The sequence below is a fragment of the Montipora foliosa genome, chromosome 13 (genome assembly GCF_036669935.1).
Source record: "Montipora foliosa isolate CH-2021 chromosome 13, ASM3666993v2, whole genome shotgun sequence".
NCBI lineage: Eukaryota > Metazoa > Cnidaria > Anthozoa > Scleractinia > Acroporidae > Montipora > Montipora foliosa.
Window position 1 is genome coordinate 18451196 of NC_090881.1, and position 27500 is coordinate 18478695.

Here is a 27500-nt window from a genome sequence, read left to right on the forward strand (position 1 = left end):
GGTCAGGCGTTGGACTGGACAGTTGGTTGAGTATGATTTAGCTTAATGAAATTATCAATGTGACATTTTTGGATCTATGCTGACTATTTTTATGGAGTTAGGACAATGTGCGAGCCAGCAAGCCATGGCTGCGAGTCAAGCAAGCCAACATGGCAAGCCATGCGAGTGAACATGCAAGTCACACAGTTATTGAAAGCTAACCATTTTAAAATGGGTGCTTAGACTTAAATGCGAAATTTGCATGGCTCGCTGGCTTGCAAATTTTCCAGACCCATTTTTATGGCCGTATCATGTATGTGCTTATCCAGATTCTCTTGAGGTGAGTTTTGTTTGTTGTTTGTTTGTTCGTTATTTATTTGTTTAAGCAGGTTGAAGTTTTGTCACCTATTCAGCTGATGTGGACCTGCTATACCCACCCACCCATATACTCACAAAGGACAGCCACAACACAGGGAATTTCATCCCCTACTCTTCTCGATTACTGTGTGGGTTCTTTAACGTCTCACAGGAAGGTTATGAACATAAAAGATACTTGTGAGACGGGGCCTACTGTTTATTGTCCTTATCCGAGAAGACTTGAAAGTTTAACCATTTGCGGATGTAATTACACAGGCAGCACTTTCTCCTCAGTTATTTTGAAGACCCTGAGTGTTGGTCTGGCCGGAATCGAACTCCCGCATGGCAGCCCAACGCTCAACCAACTGAATCACCGGTGCGAGGTGATGTTTGTTGATGTTCCAGGATTAAAAAATGAGATAAGAGGTTATAAATGAGATAAGAGGTTATTCAAGAGCTTAGACTTGTCGCAAGGCAGATGTGCGTGAACTCTGAGGATTCTTTTGAATACTAGCATGATATTCTTATCGGCAACAGTCACCCTTTTGCTAGTTCTAAGTCATAACAGCCAAAAGAAGTGGATCTGAAAGCCATTTTTTAAATTAAATCTCTGCAGTTGGGCCCGGATTGTAAGCTTACGTACCGCAGCCTAAAATCAGTAAAATTGTTTGCATGCACTGCTTGGGCTTGGAAACTATTGGTCGGCTTTCCAAACATCCCGATTTCTATTAAAGTTACCTTTTTTGAAGTACTTAAGCTCATCGTCCGGCAATAAAACCGTTTTGCGTGAGAAACAAGGCTTAAACTTCGAACACCATGCAGCCGTGCAGCAAAAGACGACCGAGACATCGCTAACCAAAACAAAGTAGACTCTTTTACAGGGTAGGGGTAAGTCACAGCAAATAAAGCACTCTTTGGCTTTTGCCTTCGTTCACTAGCCCCAAACAAGTCGTAATCTTAGAAATTTGAATTCTATTTCTATCTAAAAAAAAAAAGAAATTTTGGGCCATCGTCGGTTCGTCAGGGTGGTAAATTAGAAAGTTAGAAACAGCTTACCCCACCATACTTGGAAATGCATGAGAGCTACTCGGAGACCTCAAAGGATTTTGGGATTGTTACACCGTTGGAGGTAAAATTCAAATGAATATTGTTGCAATGCAAACATTATGCCCAAAAATTTAAGCTTACAGTTGTATATATGTGAACACATATATATGTGAGAAAGAAAGAGATATCTAATGTAGATAGTAAGATGCCCGTGGTTACACGGTCGTGCACTAAGCAGAAAGGAAGACCGCGAATCGAAGACGATACTCCAGCGAGTTCTAACATGGTTCGATCATGCCGATATGTAACTCGCTCCACTGCCAAACGAAAGATCCTACAGCAAGATCACGAAGGAAAAAATCTTGAACCTTCGTCCAAGGTATGATAAAGTACGAGATGAAGTGGATAGTTTTGCCTTTTTTCTAGTCTAGTTTCATTTCATGATGGTTTTCTCCGGAAAATGTACCATGACCCAATAAGGCTTAACTCTGTCTCAGCTATATATTTCTCCGTCTTTGTAAGAAAAAAAAAGTTGTCTCCTCAGTCTGAAGGGCAAGTCCATCCACGATCATTTCTCTTTGTATTAGGTTTTCAGAGAAGATGTATGACAACTCAACTGCAGACAGTAGACTCTCTACAAATAGCGCTGATAAAGCTTAAGCTTATTTAACTCTAAGCACCCATTTTAAAACGGTTAGCTTTCAATAACTGCGAGTTACGGTTAGTCTGCAGTCTGGAAGTGTACGTCAGACACCGTTTCAGAAGCAGGTTGCTCCTGAACGCAAAAATGCTGCCCAATTTTTTACAAGCTTACATGTAAATTAAGGTAGCAGGGTATTCAGCAACCGACGAAGGAATATTATTAAAGTTGAACCGGTTTGAAAAATTTTAAACCACATCGTATTTATTTTAATATTTAAACATCAAAAACTTAAAAAAAAAATCTTAAATTGCTTTTGCTTTTATTGGTTAATTACTTCTTCCTCTCACACATTGTAGTTAAATGTCTGCTGAGAACACCAGGGAATGTTTTGGCAGTCTTAGTGGGAAAAAATTGAGTGAAGCTGGTGGTGATCCACCATCTGTTTTCTGTCATGTAATATTTGTAGTTATTTTCATGTATGTTCATTGCAGAGAGCAGCATGTGTCAGGACTTCCAATTACCCATCCATCAAAGGAAAGAACAGTGCTACAACTAACAAAAATAACACAGGTGGCAATATCAAGTCCAATGAATGTCGTGCAAGAAAGAATATGCCAGAAAATACTTTTAAAGACAACAAAAGAGCCTCTTCAATTTCTAACACAGGATGCAGAAGTAAAGAGAACGGCAGCAAAAGACATGAAAACCTGGGGAGTAGCATGTCTCATGTAAGTGGTACATGTTCAGTTGAAGATAGCGAACCTGTCATGAAAACCCCAGCTGATTGCATGGCTGCAAGAATAAGAAGTTACAGTGCACTGCGACGTAGTCAGTGGAGGAAAAACAACAACAGACAAACTGTAAACCGCCTCGAAAATGCTGCTGCAAGGTCTCCTTTAGGGGAGCTCAGCTGCAATCCCAGAGCTATGGAAATTGACACAGACAACGATGAAGATGTTCTTTGGAAAATGAGCAGGCAGTTTTGTCTTGGGGAGAAATGCAATTCGGAGCAGCCTATGGTAAGAAAAAGGAGACAGTTATCGTCAAGTACAGTCAACTCACATTTCTGCAAACCCTTGTTCACTCCAACTACTGTAAAAAATGCTAGGAAGTTTGAGTACATGTAAATACGGTAATAATTATTTACTCACACTTCCTTGTTACTTGTTATTGTAGTGTGAGTACCATATATCAAGTTGTGTTAACACACACACACGGTATTCTGTATTTAACGATAAAAATTACTACATTCTGATGCCATTAATTGTGAGTTGCATAGGTTTCTACCTGGCTTGCTTTGCTTGCCGACTTTTTTCCCGTAATTTTTTTAATATAAACAGAGAGTAACTGTTTCAATCCATGTCTTTGAGAACAGTGCACCTTGGAAGCTTCCTTAGTCTTTAGATATTGTTTCCTTTTTTGGGTCTTGATGTACCTGTTTTTCCTTTTTTCCCCCTTTTTAGAGTACCTATTTTGTTTCTTCCCTTTCCTCTGCTTGATAAATTGTTTTTATCATACATGTACATGTACAAGGTCATGTGAAACATACAGTGTAATACAGTCAAAGCCTTTACCAATCTTTTTCATGACGTACATTCATGATGTACTGTATATACGGCCAAGAGCTAGAGTTGCCAAGAAAACAGAAGAAGTAATAATGGCCAGTGCTAATTTAACTACTTAAGGACGGTGCCTACTAATTAAAGATATTTTTGCCCCAGTGTGTGATTATGCAGGAATTGTAGATCTTAACAAGTGTTATTGAAATCCAAAAAGAAAATGTGGGGTAACCACGCATTTTTCAAAGATAATTCATGAATAATATTTGTAAAAAGCTTTAAAATACAAAGCAATGTATAAAGTTCTTTCTCAAATTGAAGCTTAAGTATCTCTCAAAAATGCATGGTTACCCCCAATTTTCTTTTTAGATACCAAGAGTACTTATTAAGATCTACTTTCTCTGGATAGTTTTAAACCGCCCAAAACTATCCCTGTATTAATTAGTAACCATTGGCGTTAGGAAATCCGAGTATCTGGAGATGCGCAGAACGTACGTGCAATAACATTAACAGTAGTAGGCACCGTCCTCAACACAAAATTATACACAGTATTTGTACATGTACATACAGTGGAACCTCCATTCAAGGGACACCCTCAGGACTGGGACACGCGTCCCCTGAGAAGAGGTTGGGTTGGATACAAAAATTATTATGAACATATTTCTGGGACCTAATTCTGTGTCCCCTGAATAGAGGTGTCCCAAAGGAGGGGTTCCACATGATGTATTACAGATACAGTGGAACCTCTCCTTTGGGGCACCTCTATTCAGGGGACACCCTGTCCCGAGGGTGTCCCTTGAATGAAGGTTCCACTGTATATAGTAAAATATTTAATAATAATAATAATAATAATAATAATAATAATAATAATGGAAAGCAGGAACCTAAGCATGGCTTGGATCGACGTGCGAAAGGCGTTCGATTCTGTAAGCCATGCTTGGTTGCAAGAAATGATGACGATGCACAAATTCCCCTTATGGATGTGCAGAACAGTGGCGAGACTGTGTGAAAGCTGGAATACGAAGATCACGGCCAGAACAAAGGAAGGGTATGAAACCTCTGACGTCATAAGGTTCAACAAAGGCCTTCCACAGGGCGACGCTTTATGTCCGAGGTTGTTCACTTTATGCCTTAACCCAATATCTTGGAAGTTGAAAGCATCGGAAGAATACAAGCTGTCAAGACCACTGAGTGGCAAGATTACGCACTTGCTATACATAGATGATATGAAGATATATGCAGCGTCGAAGGATAAACTTGAGAGAGTAATGAAGACAGTTAAAGAAACCATGGCAGATGTCGGTTTGGAGTGGAACGAGAAGAAGTGTTCTACAGCTCATGTAAGGAGAGGTTCATTGGACAGCAGTTTGGGAGGCACTGCCATCGGAGAAAGGCAGGTCATACAAAATCTGAAGAAGGGAGAAACTTACAAGTTTTTGGGTGTTTTAGAAAATTCTAAGCAAGAGGACAGCTCTGTTCTGTGCGGAGCTTCAAAGGTTTGCTTGCAGAGACTGTCAATTATATGGTCGAGCCCCCTATCGGACTTCCACAAAGTCTTAGCATCTAATCAATACGCACTACCAGTTGTCACCTACCCTATGTGGACACTAACATGGCTGCTCGCAGATCTACAACAACTCGATCGCGAAGCTCGCAAGATCATCAAAGAGAATGGAGGCTACCATCCACTCGGTTCAACCGAGTTGCTATACCTACCGAGGAAGTGTGGAGGCCGGGGACTGAAGTCATTTGAGAGCCTGTATAAGCAGACCAAAGTCAAGACCACAATGAAGCTGTACGCAAACGAAGATCGAACAATGAGTTTAGTGCGCGAGTTTGAAGAGAAGTGCGAACGAGCAGGAAGAAGATCACTCGTAAAGGATGCCAAGAAATTTGCTTTGGAAATGGACATTACTCTGGACCTTGCATAGCCAGATCCTAAAGCGTTGCAAACTGACTCAGGTGAGGAATCACATGTTAAAGGAGTAGGGAGAACATTACGAGCGAGAGAAGAAGAGAGAAGCATGAGGGAAGTAAGAGAGCAGAGGTGGCAAGGAAAGCTGTTCGGAGAAAGATGGGATGATAACAAAGTTATTGACTGCTTCACTTGGCTTAGTAAGTGGAAGTCTGCACCTGTGCATACTGTTGTTGGAATCTATGAGTTATACCAGCAATTACTCCCCACTAAGCTGTACCACCAGAGCAAGACGAAGACGCTGACCACCTCGGATACCACGTGTCGTATGTGTGGAAAAGGGCCTGAATCTATGGCCCACGTGATTAGCGGATGTGGTACCTTGGCACAGACTAAGTACATGCAGAGACACAATGCAGCCTTGAAAATCCTTTTCTTCGAGTTCCTGAAAAACTTAGATCTTATCCAGTGTATCCCCCCTTGGTACTCTCCAGTCTCACCTAAACCCGAGTACAAGAATGACCGAGCGTGCGCGTACTGGGATGTCCCAGTATTTGCTGAAAATACGGAAGTCAGGGCTAACAGAATTGATGCGAGAATTGTGGACAGAAAGGAGAAGAAGGTGATCCTTATTGAGATGAGCTGCCCTTGGGTTTCCAACAGAGAACAGAAGGAACAGGAGAAAACTGACAAGTATGCGCCGTTGAGATGGGAGATGCGCCAACAGTTCCCTGGCCACACTATCACACAGTTTAATGTGATAGTTGATGTACTAGGAGGCTACTCTATGGAGACGGCGGAGAAAGTTAGGAAGTTTTTAGGTTTGGATAGAGGGAACCAGGTTTTGTTTAATATGCAGAAGGCAGTTTTATCGTACACCCTAAACATAGCAAGGTCATTCAAGGTTTCGACGAGTTATTAAGGAATATAAACTCTTGTTCCTTTCTCAAATGTTGGTTCGTTAGTTATTACCAATTGGTTTGTAAATAGGTTTAACAGTAGGGATTGTTACACAATAGTGCCTTTTCCTACTTATATTTGTAAGCATACTTACGTACTGCATACTGCATAATAATAATAATTACACGGTTGGGAATCCTTCTGCAATAGAGGGCCAGACTGTCAACATGTAGAATTTGCGAACGGGACTTTGGGCGCGATGCTCAACGAGTTTGCCTTTGAATTCTAAAGGTCTCTGAAGAGTCTCTTGGCCGAGACGAAACGCGTCAGACTAGCCACGAACATTTCACAATTATTATTATTATTATTATTATTATTATTATTATTATTAAATATTTCACTATATACAGTACATTGTCCCCTGAATAGAGGTGTTCCAAAGGAGAAGTTCCACTGTTATTCTTTTTATTTGTCAAAATTCATTTCAGGTCGATGATTTGGAATCTTACAAAGAGAAGTACTTTACTCTCATAACAGCAATGAAGCAACTTCAGAACACATTTTTGAGGGCTCAACAGAATGCAGAGAAAAACATGAAAGGTAAATAGTTGGGCTGATGAAAACCTACAGTATGCTCAAGACCATGACTTTTAAGTGTGTTACTACAGTATCTTGGTATCCCATTGTGTAAGCAGAGAACTTTTCCTTAGGTAGAACTCAAGATGAATTTAAGTTTGCTCTAGTTCTCTCTCTCCCTCTCCTTCTCTCTAGAGCTCCCAAGCTCTCTCTTTCAAACTGGTAATTATGAAAGTCTGCCAGACAAATTGGGTAAATGTCTTATGTTAATCACTAATTGAGTGTAATTTGATAGCGTATGACAGGTTTAGTGATCAACTGAAGACCAGTCTGAGCCAAGAGAAGCAAAAGACATCTCTACTGAATGAGGAATTGAAGATCAAAAAGGGAATCGTGGAAAGACTACGCAGCGACTTGGAAAATGCAAAGGAACACTTGGAATATTTGAAACAAGAAAAGAGTAAGACTTGGTTTTTTTTGAAGACTCTCATGAAACCTTTCAGGGTCCTAGGGATTCAGATTCTCTTATTTCATTTTTCTTTGATGCACCAAATGCTGTTTATAGTCTTCACATCCAATGACATCTAGGATTAACAGTCATCCAATGACATTATGACTGCATGACCAATCACTGTCACCAACAACCCAAATATCTAGTACCATGTACTGATGTCACACAAATCATTTGACTGTGTTGATGACAATGTGATTGGGTTTCAGATGAAATGTCATCCTGAACTTTATTCATTCAACCTCATTTAATTATGAATCAAATGACTCCTTGGTTCAAATCATTTTACCATACATGTATTAATTACTCCTTTAAATAATACAAATTTACGAGTATTTCTTGAGGATCATGAATAAGCCCTTGTTTTTCTTAATTGCCAAATCTTTGTTCAGTCTGTAAAACATGTCACAAAGGGAGTTTATTATATGGCTAGTGTTTCTGGCTGATATAACATGTGCTCTGATTGGCTAAGAGGAGCTAAGTGCTAGGGCATTATTCTCCTGTAATGCCCACGGGCCGATTATGGATTATGCAATTATTTTTTTCTTCTTTAGAACCGTTCTGTTAGCCATATAATAACGACGATTTAACCTCGGCCGTTCGGTCGTTACAGCAAAAGTTCAACCGTTGGCCTTGCTGTATAAACCTCGCTGTTGCTCGGTCAATACGCCAAGGCCTCAGTTTGAGATTCAGCTGTAACAACCTCACTCTTGGTTAATATTAAGTAGTTAATAATGACACAAAATTGCATTACAAGAAGTTGGAAGTGTTTTTGTTTTAAGAAGAAACAGTTAGTGTGCCCTTAAAAGATACTAAAGGTTTTTTTGATGTCATTTTGAGGGGTTTTTACGGGGCTTGTTGTTACTTCCAGTCAATATAGAGAAGCACAGTGTGGAAAAAAGTGAAAAAGAGATCACTCCTAACAATAAAACTCATAGAGAGAATGAGAATTCACTGCTGGTAAGTTAGTAATTTATTGTTATCAACTACCTGCATGGCCCTTGCAGGATACAGTCGGACCATAATGAGGGGCTCTGAATCAATCAACAACTACACTTAGTCAAAGTATTGATCCTGCGACATTTGCAACAAACAAGCTTACTGATATATATTATATAATTAGGTATGAGTATCATCAGAATTGAAAAATAGAAGTAACCTATTATTAAATCTGCAGTGTAGGCAAAGTATCCTACATGTCAAAATTAATCACAAAGAACAGTTTCAGAGTGAAAGTAGAGAATGAAAGATTCTCTGTTGCGTGCTCACGTTGTCTTCAAAACGTCAAATTTGGTAATTTGAAACATTGTCGTATGCAGAGAGCACTGCAAAAATATGTGATAAACTGCGCGACGGTCCGCTGCAGCATGGTTATTTTTCCTCTTTTAACCAATGATATCATTGTTTTGTGGCATTGTTGTTGCTGTCTTCACCATCGTTTTTTAAATGCCCTAATAAGTTGGAGGGCTGTCGATTGGAGTCCTGCAAAGGAGACTCAGCTTCTTTTTCCAGATATCCAAGAGTTACAATTACTGCAAAAGATCCAGCTCTTCACTCAAATTTTACAGGGTGTTAACAGTCTATCTTCTCCTTCATAACAAGCCTTTCATTTAGTAAATGCAACAAATTCTGGTGTTAATGCTTTTTTCAAGGTTTTTTTTTTTTTTTCATGTTTTTATTTTCATGCATCAAAATATAGCAAGTGTTAGAAGACCAGAAGCGTGTGATCAATTTCTATTCCAAACTTTCGGGAGTATCAATATCCTCTGACAAGGCCTGTGAAGATTCAAGTTCCTTTCAGAGTTTCAACTGTAACTTTTATCCTTCTGCAAATGCTGAACACTGTGAGTATTTTACGTTTATTAGCCTGAGTACCATAAGCACCCGCAGATAGGCCTCACCTTTTTCCCAAAAATCAGCACTAGAAATCAGGGGTGAGGGTTACATGTATCTGCAGGAATATTTGAAAAAGACTGCTTCTGGTGGATGAAGAAGACTTCTAGAGACTCGCCTTTATCTTTCTTTTGATTACTTTCAAAAAACTTTTTGTCAAAAGTTTGAGCTGCTACATTCGGCGTGCAGCTTATCTGCGGGTGTGTACGGTATTTAAGTGGACATGGGCTAGTTTATACTTTCTAAGAAAAATAATTTTAGGCCACCAATAAATTTCCTTGTTGAAATTTTGAACTGGATGATGGTGAGGGTAGAATACAAATAAGAGGCGTACCTGGTAGGCAATATATGGTGAGGAATGGTGATTCGATCAATTGACTGCTGCTCCTGTCTCCTAATAACTAAAGATGTCTGCACTGCAAGATGTGTCATGTGTATAATTAATAAGTGGGGAAATGAAACCTGGCAAATGACCTGTTAAAGTTTTGGTTTTATTGATAAATGTTTACAACAGCACAAATACACATCTGTCATCTGCAGAAAAAGGGAATGACAAAGAAGTTCTTAAAACACATGATCTGCTTGCCCCAAGCATGTGATGTCCTAACCCACGAGAAACATGTAAACAACAACTAAACAGATGATATAGTGTGAGTTCATTAGAACTTCCATGAACGTATTTCTAAACATGATCCAGCTTGAGAGAGGGCTTACATACATACATACATACTTAATTGACCGCTCCCCATAGGGGCTTTTCAGGGCCAATGAAACACAATCAACGAAACAATAGAACACAACAACTACAACTGTTAAAAATCCCAACTGGCCGGAGGCAAACCAGTTGGCTATTTACAAGTGCAGCTGGGAAGTTGAACCAGGGATACCAGGAACAAATGTGGTCAGAGCGGGTCTTGAACCCGGGATCTCCGAATCTCAAGGCAAGCGCCCTAACCACTCGGCCACACTGCATGGCTTCTTTGAGGGGATGCACTCTGCCTGCACCTGTTTACTTTGTGCCAGTGGCCTGACTGCTTAGCGCAATGGAGAGTTATAGGCTTTCCAAAACGAGAGTGTCTAATCGGCGTGGGTGGGTGGGTGGTGGGTCCCTAACCCTAACCCTTTTTTTAATCAATGACTGGAAATTCTCGAAACAGACAAGACCTAAGACAATTTTGGACCGAGCACTGAGAGAGCTAATATATATCTTTTTTTATCTTCAAACAAACACGACCCACCACCCACGACCAATGACCCACCTACCCACGACCCACCCTCGCACGCAATTTAGCCTCACCCTTTCAAAACTATCACTACAAAGGTAACACACCTCTTGTATATACATGTAGATGATCAAAAGGTTTCTGCCTCCTGTGAGCTGAATGGAATCTTGAGATCTACATGTATGTGCATGGCTATGGAGGACATGTGGTTGCATTGGAACCCCACAAAATTCCTTTACCCCAGCGTTCAATTCTGAAAATTTTCAATCTGCAAAGTAACACACTTCAAACCCATGGAAACTTTCAACCAATATATGAACTTCTCATCTTGCCACCCAAAAAGGAGGAGCACTGCGTCTTTTAACAAATAACCTAGTTAAGCAAACTTTTGACAAAAAGAAATGAGCTTTCCAAAAAAACACTCTGTGAAAAGAGGCTACCTCATAACACTCATTCAAGAAATGCTGACTGAAGCTCAGTTCAGCCACAAAAAGGAAGCCCTCTTCTACAAAAAAAAAGAAAAGCAAAGAGATTCTGCCTTTTGTCACCACTTCCAACCCATCCATACCAAATCTGATTATCCAAGAGCAGCCTATACCTCAAGCAAATCTTTAACCAGACACTGATTGTTTCCTTGTCCTCGCAAATTCTTCCTTCAACCTCACAACAATCATAAAACACCAGTGGAGCGTTGCACATGATCACCTAATGTGATTCATAGCCTGTCATCACGCATCACCACCAACCAACACAACTGAGCCAACAAATCCCTGATCACCTACATGTACATTACAGCTGTTAATTAATCATGTAAAGGTAAAGTCTGCTTACGAGCCTAGAAGGCCCATCAGGCCGGCGCTTATCTCCGGTTTCTGTAGCATGAAGCGACTAGGAGTATTTCTACTCCCCCCTGGATGGGATGCCAGTCCATCACAAGGTTACCCCCAGCATTAAATTCGCCGGTACCCATTTATACACCTGGGTGGAGAGAGGCACCGTGGGAGTAAAGTGTCTTGCCCAAGAACACAACACAATGTCCCTGGCCAGGCCCCGAACCCGGACCGCTCGATCCGGAGTTAAGCGCACTAACCATGAGGCCACCGCGCCTCCCTCGTTAATTAATCATACCCATAATGAATGTAGAAGCTGAGGACTTGCAGCCTTTGATAAACTGAGCGTAAAGGGATTCTACATTGACATTTTTTCAGCTCAAAGACAGGTGAGTAACTAAAGATTTCCCTGAAATACCTTTTATAATTAGTACTACTAAATATACCGGTATGAGTCATAGCTTTGAATTACATTTGAATAACACTAATACAAGTGATGATAATAACAATAATAACAACAACAATTATAATAATGATTAATGCACTGAAAGTTTTTATTATCATTTAATATTGTTATTCAGGTCTACACTTTAGACTGACACATGACCAAGAATTTGATGAAATAGAGTACAGCCCAAATCCTCGAAGTCCAGGCTCTGAAGAGGTGCTGATGGATCTGCCAAAATACATGCAGGAAAATATATTTTTTGGCTCAGAAGAGGCGTCACGATTCCTAGCAACGCTCATCACAACAGCCAAGAAGTAATCACAGTGAGAAATATTGGCGAAGTACTACATTCAAATGACTGCACATTAATTTTAATATTGTAGTTTAATTAATAAATGGTAATAAGCCTGAGTGGCAGACAGTTTATTGTGGTAGTAGGACTGAGTGGAGTCCAATTCGGGTTTGTAATCATACAAGTGATTTACAAAATTGGACACTCACATAGCGGGAGTGCGATTTGTTTAATCACAAGTATGATTGCAGACCAAATTGGATGACACAAAGTCCTGTTACCAATTAATCATAACCATTACAATTTCAGAGAAAACAAACTTAATGCACTCCTTTTTCACTGTCTAATTTACAAATTCGTCCACTTTTGGAAAATCCCCAGTTTGGCAGGGTAAGTGGTTGTTGCTATGGTTATTGTGATAAATTCTGCGATTGGTGGATTAAGCTGAGTGCACTTAATATGATTGGCTGATGCAACTGTCTGATTTCAGGTATCCAATTACAGCCAACTGTCCAATTTCAACCCTACACAATAATTAGTGAAAATAAAGCAGTTACAGTAAGGACACTCGAACCGTGAACACTTGACATTTTTGTGTACATTGTTTTTTTTGACGACAAAGAAAAAAAGCTCTTATGATGTATAGTGTTACATGTATAGCATTTTGTAAGTGTAAAAACATTAAATACTCTTGTCAAAAGGACAAGCCCACATCCTATAGTCACTAAAAAAATGTACAAAAAAAGTATCAAGTGTTCATGGTTCGAGTGTCCTCACTGTAATGCACCAATCAAATTTGAGAAAATTGTAATGCCTATTATTAAGACAGTAATGTTAGGCTTTTAAAGTAATTACATAGGTGATTATTGAAATTATTCTCTGCGCTGATTGCTTGCCTTTGAGGTGATTATTACGCGATGATCACCTAAGTGGTATTTTCAAAGTGGCTGCAAGCTGTTTTTCCAGGTGACAGACAAAGAAATTAATAATATTATTGTTTTAAAGAAAATGCATCTTTTTCAAGTAATCACCTATGTCATTATACTAAAATTCAGGCTCGGTGAATATCACAGAATAAAAACCTACACTTCGCCTCAGTTTTTATTCACAATAATTATTGTTGAATGTATTTTTTTAAAAAGCTAAAGGCATATTTAAAATTACAAGGGTGGAAACAGTTACTTCTTAAATGATTGTAATTTGCTTTCCAATTTTGATAGTTGGAAAAAAGACAAAATTTAAACACATTAATTACTTCTGGGTAATCTTGACATGGTGGACCAAACTCTTTATAAGTTGACAACAACTCACCTAGGGAAAGAGCATTTCGGTCAAAGTTATAAGTTAAACAGTTGTGAAAATAATGATAATTTTAGACGATTTCTGTAGAGGAATTCTGCATTAATTACCATTTGAGAGCTTAAAGGGGCTAGGTCACGCAATTTTAGGCAATTTCAGCACTTATCGAATGGTCATAAAATATCAAAATAACTGTTCAAAACTATAGAAGAACTCTACAAAACACAGGGAAGCCAAGAAGGGACATGGATGGACAAAACTGGAGAGGATTGAAATGGATTGAATTTGGGTAAACTTGAAAAACGTCAGCCCACGTTTTTTCAAATTTATATCAGTCTATATCAAAATGTCATTTACAAAGCTGGAAAATCATTCTCAGTTGTTATGTGGCCGTGATTTTGCAAATGAAAGACTTTTGCTCTACCAATTTGACTTTTAGAGCTCATAATTAACAAAATTAAACGAAATTACCTAAAATAGCGTGACCTAGCCCCTTTAAGTAGGGTGCCCCTTTAAGTTCAAAACTGTTGATTGACTGAAGATTTTGCTGACACGTCCCAAAATAGTTCGATTTGATCCCCTGTAACCCATTGACACCTCGGGCCCCAGCTGATGAGTAGAAATTAATCGTCTGGCTTCAGACAGAGTAAAAGCTATTAAGTCTCACCAGAAACCCATAAGGGTTGAAACGTGTAATGGCCCCTTGTGTGCTGGGAAACAAGCTTCTGAATATTCAATTTGCTAAGTACCATGTTCTGAACAACAAGAGCGAGGGGTTTCCAAATATGGTACTTTGCACTGAAACATTCAACCAATCAGTTCGCACTGAATATTCGGAAGCTGTGAACGCGCGTGACACTTTTAAACCCTTATGGGTTTCTGGTCTCACTCCCAGGAGTCAATGGGTTAATTTTGAACAGCCTAGCCACCCATGACCTAGTAGGAGACTGTATGTTACTCGGAGAGCAAATGACATACTAGTTTAACACAAAGATATGCAATAATAAGAGTTGCTTTTCCCTCAGTCTGTTTTTTTTTAAGGTTGCTCAAGTGACTTCATTCACAAAGAAACTATATTTTGATGGATTGACTCTACAACACTGTATCTGCAAACAGCTGTTGTAAGCCAATTGGTTACCATAGCAACAGAAGAGCCATTTACAATGCTTAGGGTTATTTAAAAATTGATGCCATGAACCCCAATTTTTATCAGGGGAAGGTGTTTAGTAGGTTAAATGTAAACTCTCTGCCAGTTCACAGCAACTTTCACACTTGCAAAACTTGAGGTTTAATTTCATTTTAGTTCTGTTAACTTAACGGAGAGTTTCATGTTAACCTGCTGTTTCCAGTAATATGTCACAATATTGAGTGCATCTGGTCAAGCAATATTATAACTGTTGTTCCTTGTGGAACTATAAAATTGCCATTTTGTGAAACAGTGTGGTAGAGTCAATCCCTTCCAATGCGACAGTCTCTTGATATTGTTCAAACTGGTTAGAGGCACCTGTATAATTTTAAATTACTGCCATTTGGGATCCACATCAGCCAGGGTGGTTTATTTTTGGTAATGTCTTCTGTTTATTTACTGCAAGTTTCATTAGGAAAATCTATTATAAAAGCGTTTGTCATACTGAAAGTGCTCTTTGTTTGTAAAGTTATCATTAAAAATGAATGTTGTGTTTATTTGATTTTATTTGTGTCTGTTTCAGTTATTTCACCTGCTAGTTTTGCCTTTGGCAATTGGCACATTTTTCAGATCATAGGAATCTGGCTCAGGAGTGAGGCCCAAAAGACACACACGATAATAATAATAATAATAATAATAATAATATTAATTATTATTATTATTATTATGATGATGATGATTATTATTATTATTAATTGAGCAGCAAGCAATGTTAATTAAAGAGCTTTGAAGTATCTTTCACTTTACATAAGCCCATAAACAGGAGTGTAAAATGGCCTTTAATCAGTCACTGAAAAACGTCTAAACCGGCCTGACTTAATATTTTACTCTGTCTAACGCCAGAATATTTTACTCTGTCTAACGCCAGACGATTTTACTCGTCAATGGGGAACCCCTGAGAGTCAATGGGTTAATCACTCACTGAAAAACTACCGGTATGTCCCCGTTAAGGCTTGTTTTAAACGTCGCATTTTACATGTGCCAAATCTAGTGCAAATGAGCGAAAACAATAGATTTTTCTCATTTGCATTCAATTCGGCACATGTAAAATGCAGTGTTTAAAACGGGCCTAACACTGACTGGGCCAGTTTTACATTGATTGTGAAGTTAGACTTGTGCAAGAAAGCCAATCACAAGCTTGGTTGAAAATTAGCAGAAATTACCATTTTCATTTCATGCCACCAATAATTATTGGCAGATTTAGGTCCACAGCAATTTACAAACCTAAATCCAATTTGTGGTTGTTACAAGAACATTTAATGCTCTCCTTTGTTGGCAATGTTGTTGGCTGAGCTGAGAATACATTGGCACCCTGTGTCAAAAAGCTTTTCCAAAAATAAATACACACTTTTGCATATTCCAATTCTGTTTTCTTGAACATTTTTTTGGTGATTTAATTTATAAAAATATTTTGGTGGGCCATAAGTTGCAACTTTATATGAATATTTATATTTAAAATAATTGTCCTTTGTAAGGAAAGAAGTTAATTAAAGGCCCACCTTGAACTGACAGGCTTTTCGACCGTTTGTTTTTGTTATGGAATTTCGCATTGCTTATCGTAGTGATCTGATTGGATGAATTTCAGCTTTGGCTGTGTTTTCATATTTGAAAATTGTTCCACGGCTCGTAATGCCTGTCGGTTCAAGGTGGGCTTTAAAAGACAAAAAATGCAAAATATTCCACCATAATATATCAAGGAAATTAAATCTTGCCTCAAGTGGTGTAAATTATTATTTCTTGACGGTTTTCTCAAATATTTACCTTGTTTTTACAACATCCTTCCTCTTTTCCGGGCAAAACACCCGGAAAATATTAACATTTATCTCCTGGAGTATTTATCTCCAATCAGATTATCCGTCAGGTCAGGTTATTAATAATTTATTAACCTTGTATTTTGAGCATAAACACAATATGGCGGACGGACTGTTGCTGTCTTCCGTCAATTATTCCTCCCCACAGCCATCGACTGCTCCTTTAAGTCGCTCGCAGATGGGAGGTTACGATGCAGAGTTTGTCACTCCTATATCCCCAGATTATTTGTGTCCAATATGCCAGCTCGCCTTTCGTGATCCGGTTCAAACGAGGGACTGTGGCCATCGATTTTGTGAATCTTGCCTGGAGCCAATTTTGAGGTCAGTGAACTAACACGCAACATTACATCTGGTTTAAAAAGTAAGGCATGTCGCAGTAACACTTCGTCTGTCTTTCTTTTAGAAAACCTCCAGCTTTTTGTCCAATTGATCGGCGTACGTTGACAAGAGAAAAGGTTGGTTTTTTGCGCTGTTGTTGAAAATCATAGCAAGTCTGCGCTAAAAAATCTGAAACTAAAGACTGTCAAATCAAGCCCCTATTATATTCTCCTTTTGTCACCAACGGATAAAAAAAACTTAGCAGTGAAAGCTCAAATAGTATCGAAACGAGAACAGAACTCCAACAGTCTTAGTTTATTCGAACTTGAGCTTATATCAGTGCTTCGATCAGTCGTTTTCATCGACAATGGAATTATTACGCTTCCAGACCACATGAATCGAAACACTTTCTTTAATTAATGAGTGCCTCCTTCAAATCATTTTCGAAATTACTAGTTACATTTGTAATTCAATGAAGCACTTAAAATGTTTTAAACATGGCGAGGAATGTTAATAGTGCGTTGTATAAGTGAGGATTTTCTCCTTTGGAATGACAAGTTAAATTTGACACCTTTCGGCCATCGGAATGGAGAATCAACCGGTGCTTTTTCACCCAGGCGCAATCTTATTTCAGAAAACATCGAGAGATGAATTTTTGCGCTCTGACTCGAAAATAATTGCTTTAAAACTCGGGTGAATGTATGGAAATGAAGCACCGATCGAGTACGTTTTTCAGCAGCCTTCATCTCAGCTAATAAAACTGTACAGAAAGATTGAATGTATCACTATTTAGCTCATCAGCTTCAATGAAATTGAAATGAAATGTCATTATTATTTTGTTTGTGATTGCTTGAACATTATGGATTCGCAAAACTAGCGGTACATTTGATAATTTTAAGCATGTGTTTTGTGTTTTTGTATGGATCTTGACTTCATTTGTCACCAGGGTTTATCAAGGTGTAGGCAGTCAACGTTAAGCCAGTAATGATTGGTCTGTTTTCAATGTTACATTAATTTGGTTACGTGATCAGGATGGCATCCAGAGTTTTTTTGTCATGTGACAGGTATTGCATGACGTGTTTTGTCACAAAATTATGTGCAATGTACTTAACGGACCCCACACATAGGAGTGCTAAGGTAACTGTGTTTCTACTTTATATTTTCTCTGCTGCTGAGTGTGAACAGCCTAGCATCTAGGTTACATTCATGTAATTGATTGGAGACAATAGGCCTTATCATGGTTTTGACCGCCATTTTGACGGGTAGACAAAGCGTAAAGAATATGTAGTGTTTATATGGGGATTCGATGTCAAATAATTTTCGTTAAATGCTAGTTCTAAAAAACTTATGAATCAAGAACTGAAGTTACAGGGTTAAGGATTATACAGACCAATTTTTAGGGACTAGCCTTCGTTAAAAGCTGCGTGGTAGCATTTTCGATTTTTCCATACATTGTCTGTAATTGTTACTGAAAATTCGCGGGAAAAAATTACAGACAAATATATGGAAAAATTGAAAACGCTGCCGGGAAACTTCTGCAAATGTTTAGTGCCTAAAATTTGGTCTGTATAATCTTTTGCCCTGTACCTTCAGTTCTCAATTCAGAAATTTTTCAGAACTAGCGTTTAACAAAAATTATTTGACATCGGATCCCCATATAAACACTACAAATTCTTTACACTTTGCCTACCCGTCAAAATGGCGGTGAAAACCGTCATAAGGCCTATTCACCAACAGTATGTCATTGAATAGGATAGTCTAGTCCAGTTATTGTAGAATGAGGTACAGTTTGATTAAAACAAAACATGCTTTCTTTGTGGGAGTAGTGTGCAGGCAATTACCATAAATGATAAATGAAAGAGTTGGGGCACAGTGTGAGCCAGCAAGTCACAAGCAAATACTGACCTGATACCTATGCCTAACATTAATTTAGACTTACCAGCAATAAAAAATAATAATTCTAAAGCTAAGCTTAGTAAAACTTATTTAAAATTAATTGTGTCTTACATTACCCTGGCTGGCAGAGGTTTTTTCTCTCTTAGAGCGACCGATCCTAGCATCCAGGGTAGTCTTACATATATGGCTGGTAGATTTACCAGTGAGGCATGATGAATAACTATAGATAGTGGCCAAACCTGCCCTAATCTAACCCAAAATTAACCATGTTTAGGCTAATATTCTAGATCCAAGGTTCATAGAACTGTTTTAGCATACATTTTAACTTGTATTGCCTGCTTGCTTGGAGATCGATTGTCTGTCCTTTAAATCAAAATTTGATAATTTAAATAATATTGTCATCATATGATTTTGTGGAATTGGGCCATCTTTTCCATACACCTGTTGAAAAACCTAGTAAATCAGTGCACAGTAGATACTGTTAAATGTGATCCCTTCATGGAGTGGCAGCTATCTCGATCTTTTGAGTCAGGGCTTTGATCACAATGTAATCTAGATTCATCTTTGCTTGTACTGTATTTTTGCTTACAGCTATACATGTACAGTAGCTTGTTTCAGTTTATTTATGTTGGGTGAAGCTCCTCTGTCTTTGAACTACTTTTGAAAAAATTGGGAATTTTTTTGTGCATGGTTGACTATGTGGACATGTAACTTGTTTGTCAATGGTTTGCAGTGTATTGGTTTCTTTTCACACCTTTCAAATAGATCTTTATATAAAAAATATACATACACAACACATTTTGTGAAGATAAGCTTCCTAATATAGGAGCGGTCTATTCTAAAGGAGCCTGTAGAATAAACCTTTGAAATTACTGAACCTGTTTTTAATCAGTTCAACATCTGCTTTCTGTTTTTCAATCTCATATATCTCTTTTGTTCACCTTGACCGCTCCTGTCAACCTGATACCAGTATTTCTTTAATCTGTTCATGTTTTGAGAACTGCAGATGACAAGAAAAATGTTTGTGTGTAGATGTATCAAGACAATTTAATTCCAGGTGACTTTTTATAGCTCACGATATTGAGGCACTCTTTTCTTATCACTCTTTCATTACCATTAATTTTGCTAAATTGAACAACAGAAGGTGTTTATAATTATAATAATTATTATGTCACTGGAGTAGAGATCTGTAAATTGATACTTCACTGCACTTTCATTGTCCTCTTGTAATACCTCAGAGTTTTATGACAAGTATTTTGCCATATGCAACTTAACACTGTTTTTTATGATTATTTAATTAAATGATCAAGAATTGAGGTTCATTAAAATTTTGAGCTTCAATCCCCAGAACGTAATCTGAAGTTGTGTACTGGTAAGCTGCTGTAACAATAATGATATTATTATTTGAGTTCATACCATAGTCATTTTCATTATTTTTTAAACTGAAAATTCTTTTAATTTAAAATAATGAGTGTTTATTGATCAGTTCTGGAATGCCCTGTTTAATGTTCTTCCATATATGTATGCTGTAAACAGTAAAGGATGGATCTCAATTAGCCTGCAAACACGGACGTATTTCCGGCGGCCCAGCTAGATCTCAATTTGCCTATTACATTATTATAATATTACCTTCAACTCATTTAAGCCATGCTTCTCAATTAACTCTTTCAGATGTTATTTTCATTGTACAATTTTAGGATAATAATAAGGAATATCAGTTTTGTTTTTTGGCTCTTTAGGAAGTCATTTTTCCAGCTTCTTTGTAGGCTTTTCATTAAAAAAAAAAAAAGAATAATTTATTATTATTTTGTTTATAGTCCCTAGTCAGCAGGTCAAGTAGCCCTAGTTTTATTGTAAGCTACAACTTTGTCAATAGACCAATTCGGCTAACTCAATGTTGTACCCAATTCAGATCCTTTGGGAATAAAACGTTTTGTTCCAAATATTTCCATATGAATGCTACATTATCATGCAAATGCAACACACAAAGATCCTTAACCCCGAGAGATTTGAATTGGGTACAACATTGCGTTAGCTGAATTGCTCTATGACTAGGTCTGTAATTTGTTTTGAACAGAACATTTAGAAGCAAGTGGAATTATTTCTGCTGGCCATGAAAGTGAAAAGTCTGTAATTTGCCACTTCAAAAAAATAATTGAGTTCATAGTTTGTGAAATGGAATCATTTTAATTATTATTTTGAAGTCTTATGGGTTGTAGCCAGCCCAAACTGTTTCCTGTATGGGCATTCTGATCATTTTCAACAAATAACCTCAATAATTTCACATGATTCAGGGCATAAAAACTTCAACACGTTATTCTGCAAGTTTGTTTGACCATCATGAACAATGTAAGTCTTGATTGTCTGTTTTTGGTGTGTTAGTTTTAAACAATTAACAAGCTTGTCTCAAAATTTCTCACAGTGGTCATGTTGCAGAACAAGACCAGCCATTCTAATCCATTTATTAAAGTTTCAAGTAGTCTGCGGAATGCTGACCTGGTTTGACTGAATTTTTATGGCAAGTGACCCTCACTGTCTGAAATAAAAGTGGCTCTTGACAACTTAACAATAACAGTTATCTTGAAACCAAAATACTGTCCCAGGGTAGTAAAGTGCCTCTCTTGAGTTTCAATAGTGTACACTTTTGAAAGATGTTTTTCTTTGAGATTATCTCCATTGAGACCTAAGTAAGAGATAAATACTAACGGCAGAGATTTTTATCCATATACATTCCATATCCCAAGGGCTGAAGGCCCAAGGGTTGTAATGGTTGAAAACTGATGTTTGTGAAGCTATGATCCTCGTCGTTATGAACACAATTTCAGCAATTGCATAGAGAAGCCCGTAAAATTCAGGACTTCAATGGGATTTGAACCTGAGGCTTTGAGGCTTTCTCTACGCAATTGCTGTAATTGCGTTCATAACTGTGAGGATCATACATGTAGCTTCACTTGATTTCATATCCACAGTTCAATAATATTATTTGATTCATTTCATATATCATTTTGTTGATTCCTTCATCAAAGGAACACTGGAACCCACAAATGATCAGCTCCCAACATGAGTGGCTTCATAGCTCAGTTGGTAAGAGTGTCACACCCTCATTGCGAGGCCATGGCTTCAAACCCTTTTTTTTCAGGCTTCGTCACCCAAAACTACGAGGATCATAGATTCACTTGATTTCATATCCACATTTCAATATATGATTCATTTCATATATCATTTCATTCATTGATTCAGTTTTTGGAAAAAACGATGATACAGTAATTTGGCTTTTTAAATGGACTCTTGAATAGTTGACCCAACTTCAATATTATTTTCTCCTGTGATCAGATCAAGCCTTCCTCGCGCTTTCTGGAAGCTGAATTTTGAAATAAAGGTTAATTGTTGCATAACAAAAGAACATGTGTGGCTCATGAAATTAAAACAGTTAGTCTCTGCAATGAGACCATTCACTGTCTTACTTAGGTTTGTAGGGATGGCAAATTATGGAAAAATATGTTAATAATGATATACTTAGATTTTTTAAAAACTGTATCATTGGATAATGGAATTCGAGAGTTTTGATTGGCTAAGCCATCATGGGTTATGAGCCATTATACCATGATCTACAAACACGGCAAGCATACGCGTGATTTTTTGGGCCTTTTGATTTTTATTGTAGTCTAGTTTTCTGAATTTTGGGGGCATTTTTAATAAAACAATTATTTCACTCACGCTTGTTGGATATGAGATGATTATAGCCAATTCGGCGCTACGCACCTCGTTGGCTATCTATCATCTCATATCCAACGCGCACTCATGGAATAATTATTGTTGAATATTTCATACCAAATTTTAAGTACCGGTGGTAATTCTTCACTTCCCACAGTAGTCAGTGATGTTTCCAGATGATTAACATAATGGTTTATTAATATTAATGACCTCTTACTAACCGAGCAAAGGACCATACTGGGGAATATTGGGCCAAGGTTGTGGCAATGTTGTGTGTTTGTGACCAAGCACAGGAAGATCCATGTACAAAGACATCCAAGGGCCAACATTCAAATTCCCTAGTTTGATCCCAAGCAAGTACAGTATAGGATAGGATAGTATAGTATAGTATATTGAGGCACTCTTTTCTTATCACTCTTTCATTACCATTAATTTTGCTAAATTGAACAACAGAAGTTGTTTATAATTATAATAATTATTATGTCACTGGAGTAGAGATCTGTAAATTGATACTTCACTGCACTTTCATTGTCCTCTTGTAATACCTCAGAGTTTTATGACAAGTATTTTGCCATATGCAACTTAAAACTGTTTTTTATGATTATTTAATTAAATGATCAAGAATTGAGGTTCATTAAAATTTTGAGCTTCACTCCCCAGAACGTAATCTGAAGTTGTGTACTGGTAAGCTGCTCTAACAATAATGATATTATTATTTGAGTTCATACCATAGTCATTTTCATTATTTTTTAAACTGAAAATTCTTTTAATTTAAAATAATGAGTGTTTATTGATCAGTTCTGGAATGCCCTGTTTAATGTTCTTTCATATATGTATGCTGTAAACAGTAAAGGATGGATCTCAATTAGCCTGCAAACACTAGATCTCAATTTGCCGATTACATTATTATAATATTACCTTCAACTCATTTAAGCCATGCTTCCCAATTAACTCTTTCAGATGTTCTTTTCATTGTACAATTTAGGATAATAATAAGGAATATCAGTTTTGTTTTTTGGCTCTTTAGGAAGTCAGGTTTCCAGCTTCTTTGTAGGCTTTTCATTAAAAAAAAAAAGAATAATTTATTATTATTTTGTTTATAGTCCCTTGTCAGCAGGTCAAGTAGCCCTAGTTTTATTGTAAGCTACAACTTTGTCAATAGACCAATTCGGCTAACTCAATGTTGTACCCAATTCAGATCCTTTGGGAATAAAACGTTTTGTTCCAAATATTTCCATATGAATGCTACATTATCATGCAAATGCAACACACAAAGATCCTTAACCCCGAGAGATTTGAATTGGGTACAACATTGCGTTAGCCGAATTGCTCTATGACTAGGTCTGTAATTTGTTTTGAACAGAACATTTAGAAGCAAGTGGAATTATTTCTGCTGGCCATGAAAGTGAAAAGTCTGTAATTTGCCACTTCAAAAAAATAATTGAGTACATAGTTTGTGAAATGGAATCATTTTAATTATTATTTTGAGGTCTTATGGGCTGTAGCCAGCCCAAACTGTTTCCTGTATGGGCATTCTGATCATTTTCAACAAATTACCTCAATAATTTCACATGATTCAGGGCATGAAAACTTCAACACGTTATTCTGCAACTTTGTTTGAGTCCATCATCAACAATGTAAGTCTTGATTGTCTGTTTTTGGTGTGTTAGTTTTAAACAATTAACAAGCTTGTCTCAAAATTTCTCACAGTGATCATGTTGCAGAACAAGACCAGCCATTCTAATCCATTTATTAAAGTTTCAAGTAGTCTGAGGAATGCTGACCTGGTTTGACTGAATTTTTATGGCAAGTGACCCTCACTGTCTGAAATAAAAGTGGCTCTTGACAACTTAACAATAACAGTTATCTTGAAACCAAAATACTGTCCCAGGGTAGTAAAGTGCCTCTCTTGAGTTTCAATAGTGTACACTTTTGAAAGATGTTTTTCTTTGAGATTATCTCCATTGAGACCTAAGTAAGAGATAAATACTAACGGCAGAGATTTTTATCCATATACATTCCATATCCCAAGGGCTGAAGGCCCTAGGGTTGAAATGGTTAAAAAATTGTTGTTTGAGAAGCCATGATCCTTGTCGTTATGAACACAATTTCAGCAATTGCATAGAGAAGCCCGTAAAATTCAGGACTTCAACGGGGTTTGAACCTGAGGCTTTGAGGCTTTCTCTACGCAATTGCTGTAATTGCGTTCATAACTGTGAGGATCATACATGTAGCTTCACTTGATTTCATATCCGCAGTTCAATAATATTATTTGATTCATTTCATATATCATTTTGTTGATTCCTTTATCAAAGGAACACTGGAACCCACAAATGATCAGCTCCCAACATGAGTGGCTTCATAGCTCAGTTGGTAAGAGTGTCACACCCTCATTGCAAGGCCATGGCTTCAAACCCTTTTTTTTCAGGCTTCGTCACCCAAAACTACGAGGATCATAGATTCACTTGATTTCATATCCACATTTCAATATATGATTCATTTCATATATCATTTCATTCATTGATTCAGTTTTTGGAAAAAACGATGATACAGTAATTTGGCTTTTTAATGGACTCTTGAATAGTTCACCCAACTTCAATATTATTTTCTCCTGTGATCAGATCAAGCCTTCCTCTGGCTTTCTGGAAGCTGAATTTTGAAATAAAGGTTAATTGTTGCATAACAAAAGAACATGTGTGGCTCATGAAATTAAAACAGTTAGTCTCTGCAATGAGACCATTCACTGTCTTACTTAGGTTTGTAGGGATGGCAAATTATGGAAAAATATGTTAATAATGATATACTTAGATTTATTAAAAACTGTATCATTGGATAATGGAATTCGAGAGTTTTGATTGGCTAAGCCATCATGGGTTATGAGCCATTATACCATGATCTACAAACACGGCAAGCATACGCGTGATTTTTTGGGCCTTTTGATTTTTATTGTAGTCTAGTTTTCTGAATTTTGGGGGCATTTTTAATAAAACAATTATTCCACTCACGCTTGTTGGATATGAGATGATTATAGCCAATTCGGCGCTACGCACCTCGTTGGCTATCTATCATCTCATATCCAACGCGCACTCATGGAATAATTATTGTTGAATATTTCATACCAAATTTTAAGTACCGGTGGTAATTCTTCACTTCCCACAGTAGTCAGTGATGTTTCCAGATGATTAACATAATGGTTTATATTAATATTAATGACCTCTTACTAACCAAGCAAAGGACCATACTGGGGAATATTGGGCCAAGGTTGTGGCAATGATGTGTGTTTGTGACCAAGCACAGGAAGATCCATGTACAAAGACATCCAAGGGCCAACATTCAAATTCCCTAGTTTGATCCCAAGCAAGTACAGTATAGGATAGGATAGTATAGTATAGTATATTGAGGCACTCTTTTCTTATCACTCTTTCATTACCATTAATTTTGCTAAATTGAACAACAGAAGGTGTTTATAATTATAATAATTATTATGTCACTGGAGTAGAGATCTGTAAATTGATACTTCACTGCACTTTCATTGTCCTCTTGTAATACCTCAGAGTTTTATGACAAGTATTTTGCCATATGCAACTTAAAACTGTTTTTTATGATTATTTAATTAAATGATCAAGAATTGAGGTTCATTAAAATTTTGAGCTTCACTCCCCAGAACGTAATCTGAAGTTGTGTACTGGTAAGCTGCTCTAACAATAATGATATTATTATTTGAGTTCATACCATAGTCATTTTCATTATTTTTTAAACTGAAAATTCTTTTAATTTAAAATAATGAGTGTTTATTGATCAGTTCTGGAATGCCCTGTTTAATGTTCTTTCATATATGTATGCTGTAAACAGTAAAGGATGGATCTCAATTAGCCTGCAAACACGGATGTATTTCCGGCGGCCCCGCTAGATCTCAATTTGCCTATTACATTATTATAATATTACCTTCAACTCATTTAAGCCATGCTTCCCAATTAACTCTTTCAGATGTTCTTTTCATTGTACAATTTTAGGATAATAATAAGGAATATCAGTTTTGTTTTTTGACTCTTTAGGAAGTCAGGTTTCCAGCTTCTTTGTAGGCTTTTCATTAAAAAAAAAAGAATAATTTATTATTATTTTGTTTATAGTCCCTTGTCAGCAGGTCAAGTAGCCCTAGTTTTATTGTAAGCTACAACTTTGTCAATAGACCAATTCGGCTAACTCAATGTTGTACCCAATTCAGATCCTTTGGGAATAAAACGTTTTGTTCCAAATATTTCCATATGAATGCTACATTATCATGCAAATGCAACACACAAAGATCCTTAACCCCGAGAGATTTGAATTGGGTACAACATTGCGTTAGCCGAATTGCTCTATGACTAGGTCTGTAATTTGTTTTGAACAGAACATTTAGAAGCAAATGGAATTATTTCTGCTGGCCATGAAAGTGAAAAGTCTGTAATTTGCCACTTCAAAAAAATAATTGAGTACATAGTTTGTGAAATGGAATCATTTTAATTATTATTTTGAGGTCTTATGGGCTGTAGCCAGCCCAAACTGTTTCCTGTATGGGCATTCTGATCATTTTCAACAAATTACCTCAATAATTTCACATGATTCAGGGCATGAAAACTTCAACACGTTATTCTGCAACTTTGTTTGAGTCCATCATCAACAATGTAAGTCTTGATTGTCTGTTTTTGGTGTGTTAGTTTTAAACAATTAACAAGCTTGTCTCAAAATTTCTCACAGTGATCATGTTGCAGAACAAGACCAGCCATTCTAATCCATTTATTAAAGTTTCAAGTAGTCTGAGGAATGCTGACCTGGTTTGACTGAATTTTTATGGCAAGTGACCCTCACTGTCTGAAATAAAAGTGGCTCTTGACAACTTAACAATAACAGTTATCTTGAAACCAAAATACTGTCCCAGGGTAGTAAAGTGCGTCTCTTGAGTTTCAATAGTGTACACTTTTGAAAGATGTTTTTCTTTGAGATTATCTCCATTGAGACCTAAGTAAGAGATAAATACTAACAGCAGAGATTTTTATCCATATACATTCCATATCCCAAGGGCTGAAGGCCCAAGGGTTGTAATGGTTGAAAACTGATGTTTGT

The 27500-nt window shown here is 37.3% G+C and overlaps 3 protein-coding genes across 4 annotated transcripts in view; 2 read left to right on the forward strand and 1 right to left on the reverse strand.

Moving 5' to 3' along the window:
* Positions 1-1217, reverse strand: part of LOC137982208 (peroxynitrite isomerase THAP4-like) — a 7169-nt gene extending 5952 nt beyond the window's left edge. The window contains exon 1 of the mRNA XM_068829281.1: positions 1075-1217. Within this exon, the coding sequence (XP_068685382.1) occupies positions 1075-1185 (111 nt within the window). The 5' untranslated portion in view covers positions 1186-1217. The remainder of the gene's footprint in view (positions 1-1074) is intronic.
* Positions 1218-1472: 255 nt separating this feature from the next.
* On the forward strand, positions 1473-15160 carry LOC137983089 (RUN and FYVE domain-containing protein 2-like). Its single transcript, XM_068830275.1, has 7 exons — positions 1473-1762; positions 2518-3045; positions 6889-7000; positions 7272-7436; positions 8359-8447; positions 9187-9331; positions 12015-15160. Exons 1-7 carry the CDS (start codon positions 1589-1591, stop codon positions 12197-12199), a joined length of 1398 nt encoding a protein of 465 aa, XP_068686376.1. The 5' UTR covers positions 1473-1588; the 3' UTR covers positions 12200-15160.
* Positions 15161-16536: 1376 nt separating this feature from the next.
* Positions 16537-27500, forward strand: part of LOC137982785 (TNF receptor-associated factor 4-like) — a 20197-nt gene continuing 9233 nt past the window's right edge. The window contains exons 1-2 of one of the 2 annotated variants that reach the window (XM_068829931.1): positions 16537-16790; positions 16873-16924. In XM_068829931.1, coding sequence (XP_068686032.1) covers positions 16570-16790; positions 16873-16924 — 273 coding nt within the window. In that variant the 5' untranslated portion in view covers positions 16537-16569. Of the gene's footprint in view, positions 16791-16872; positions 16925-17873; positions 17925-27500 lie in introns of those variants that run through there. The other variant, XM_068829932.1, reaches the window with a different exon arrangement.

Coding starts and splice junctions, on each gene's coding strand:
- LOC137983089 (XM_068830275.1), top strand. CDS start 1,589: ATGCCCGTGGTTACACGGTCGTGCACTAAGCAGAAAGGAAGACCGCGA. Junction 3,046..6,888: donor GCAATTCGGAGCAGCCTATG/GTAAGAAAAAGG, acceptor AATTCATTTCAG/GTCGATGATTTGGAATCTTA. Junction 9,332..12,014: donor TTCTGCAAATGCTGAACACT/GTGAGTATTTTA, acceptor ATTGTTATTCAG/GTCTACACTTTAGACTGACA.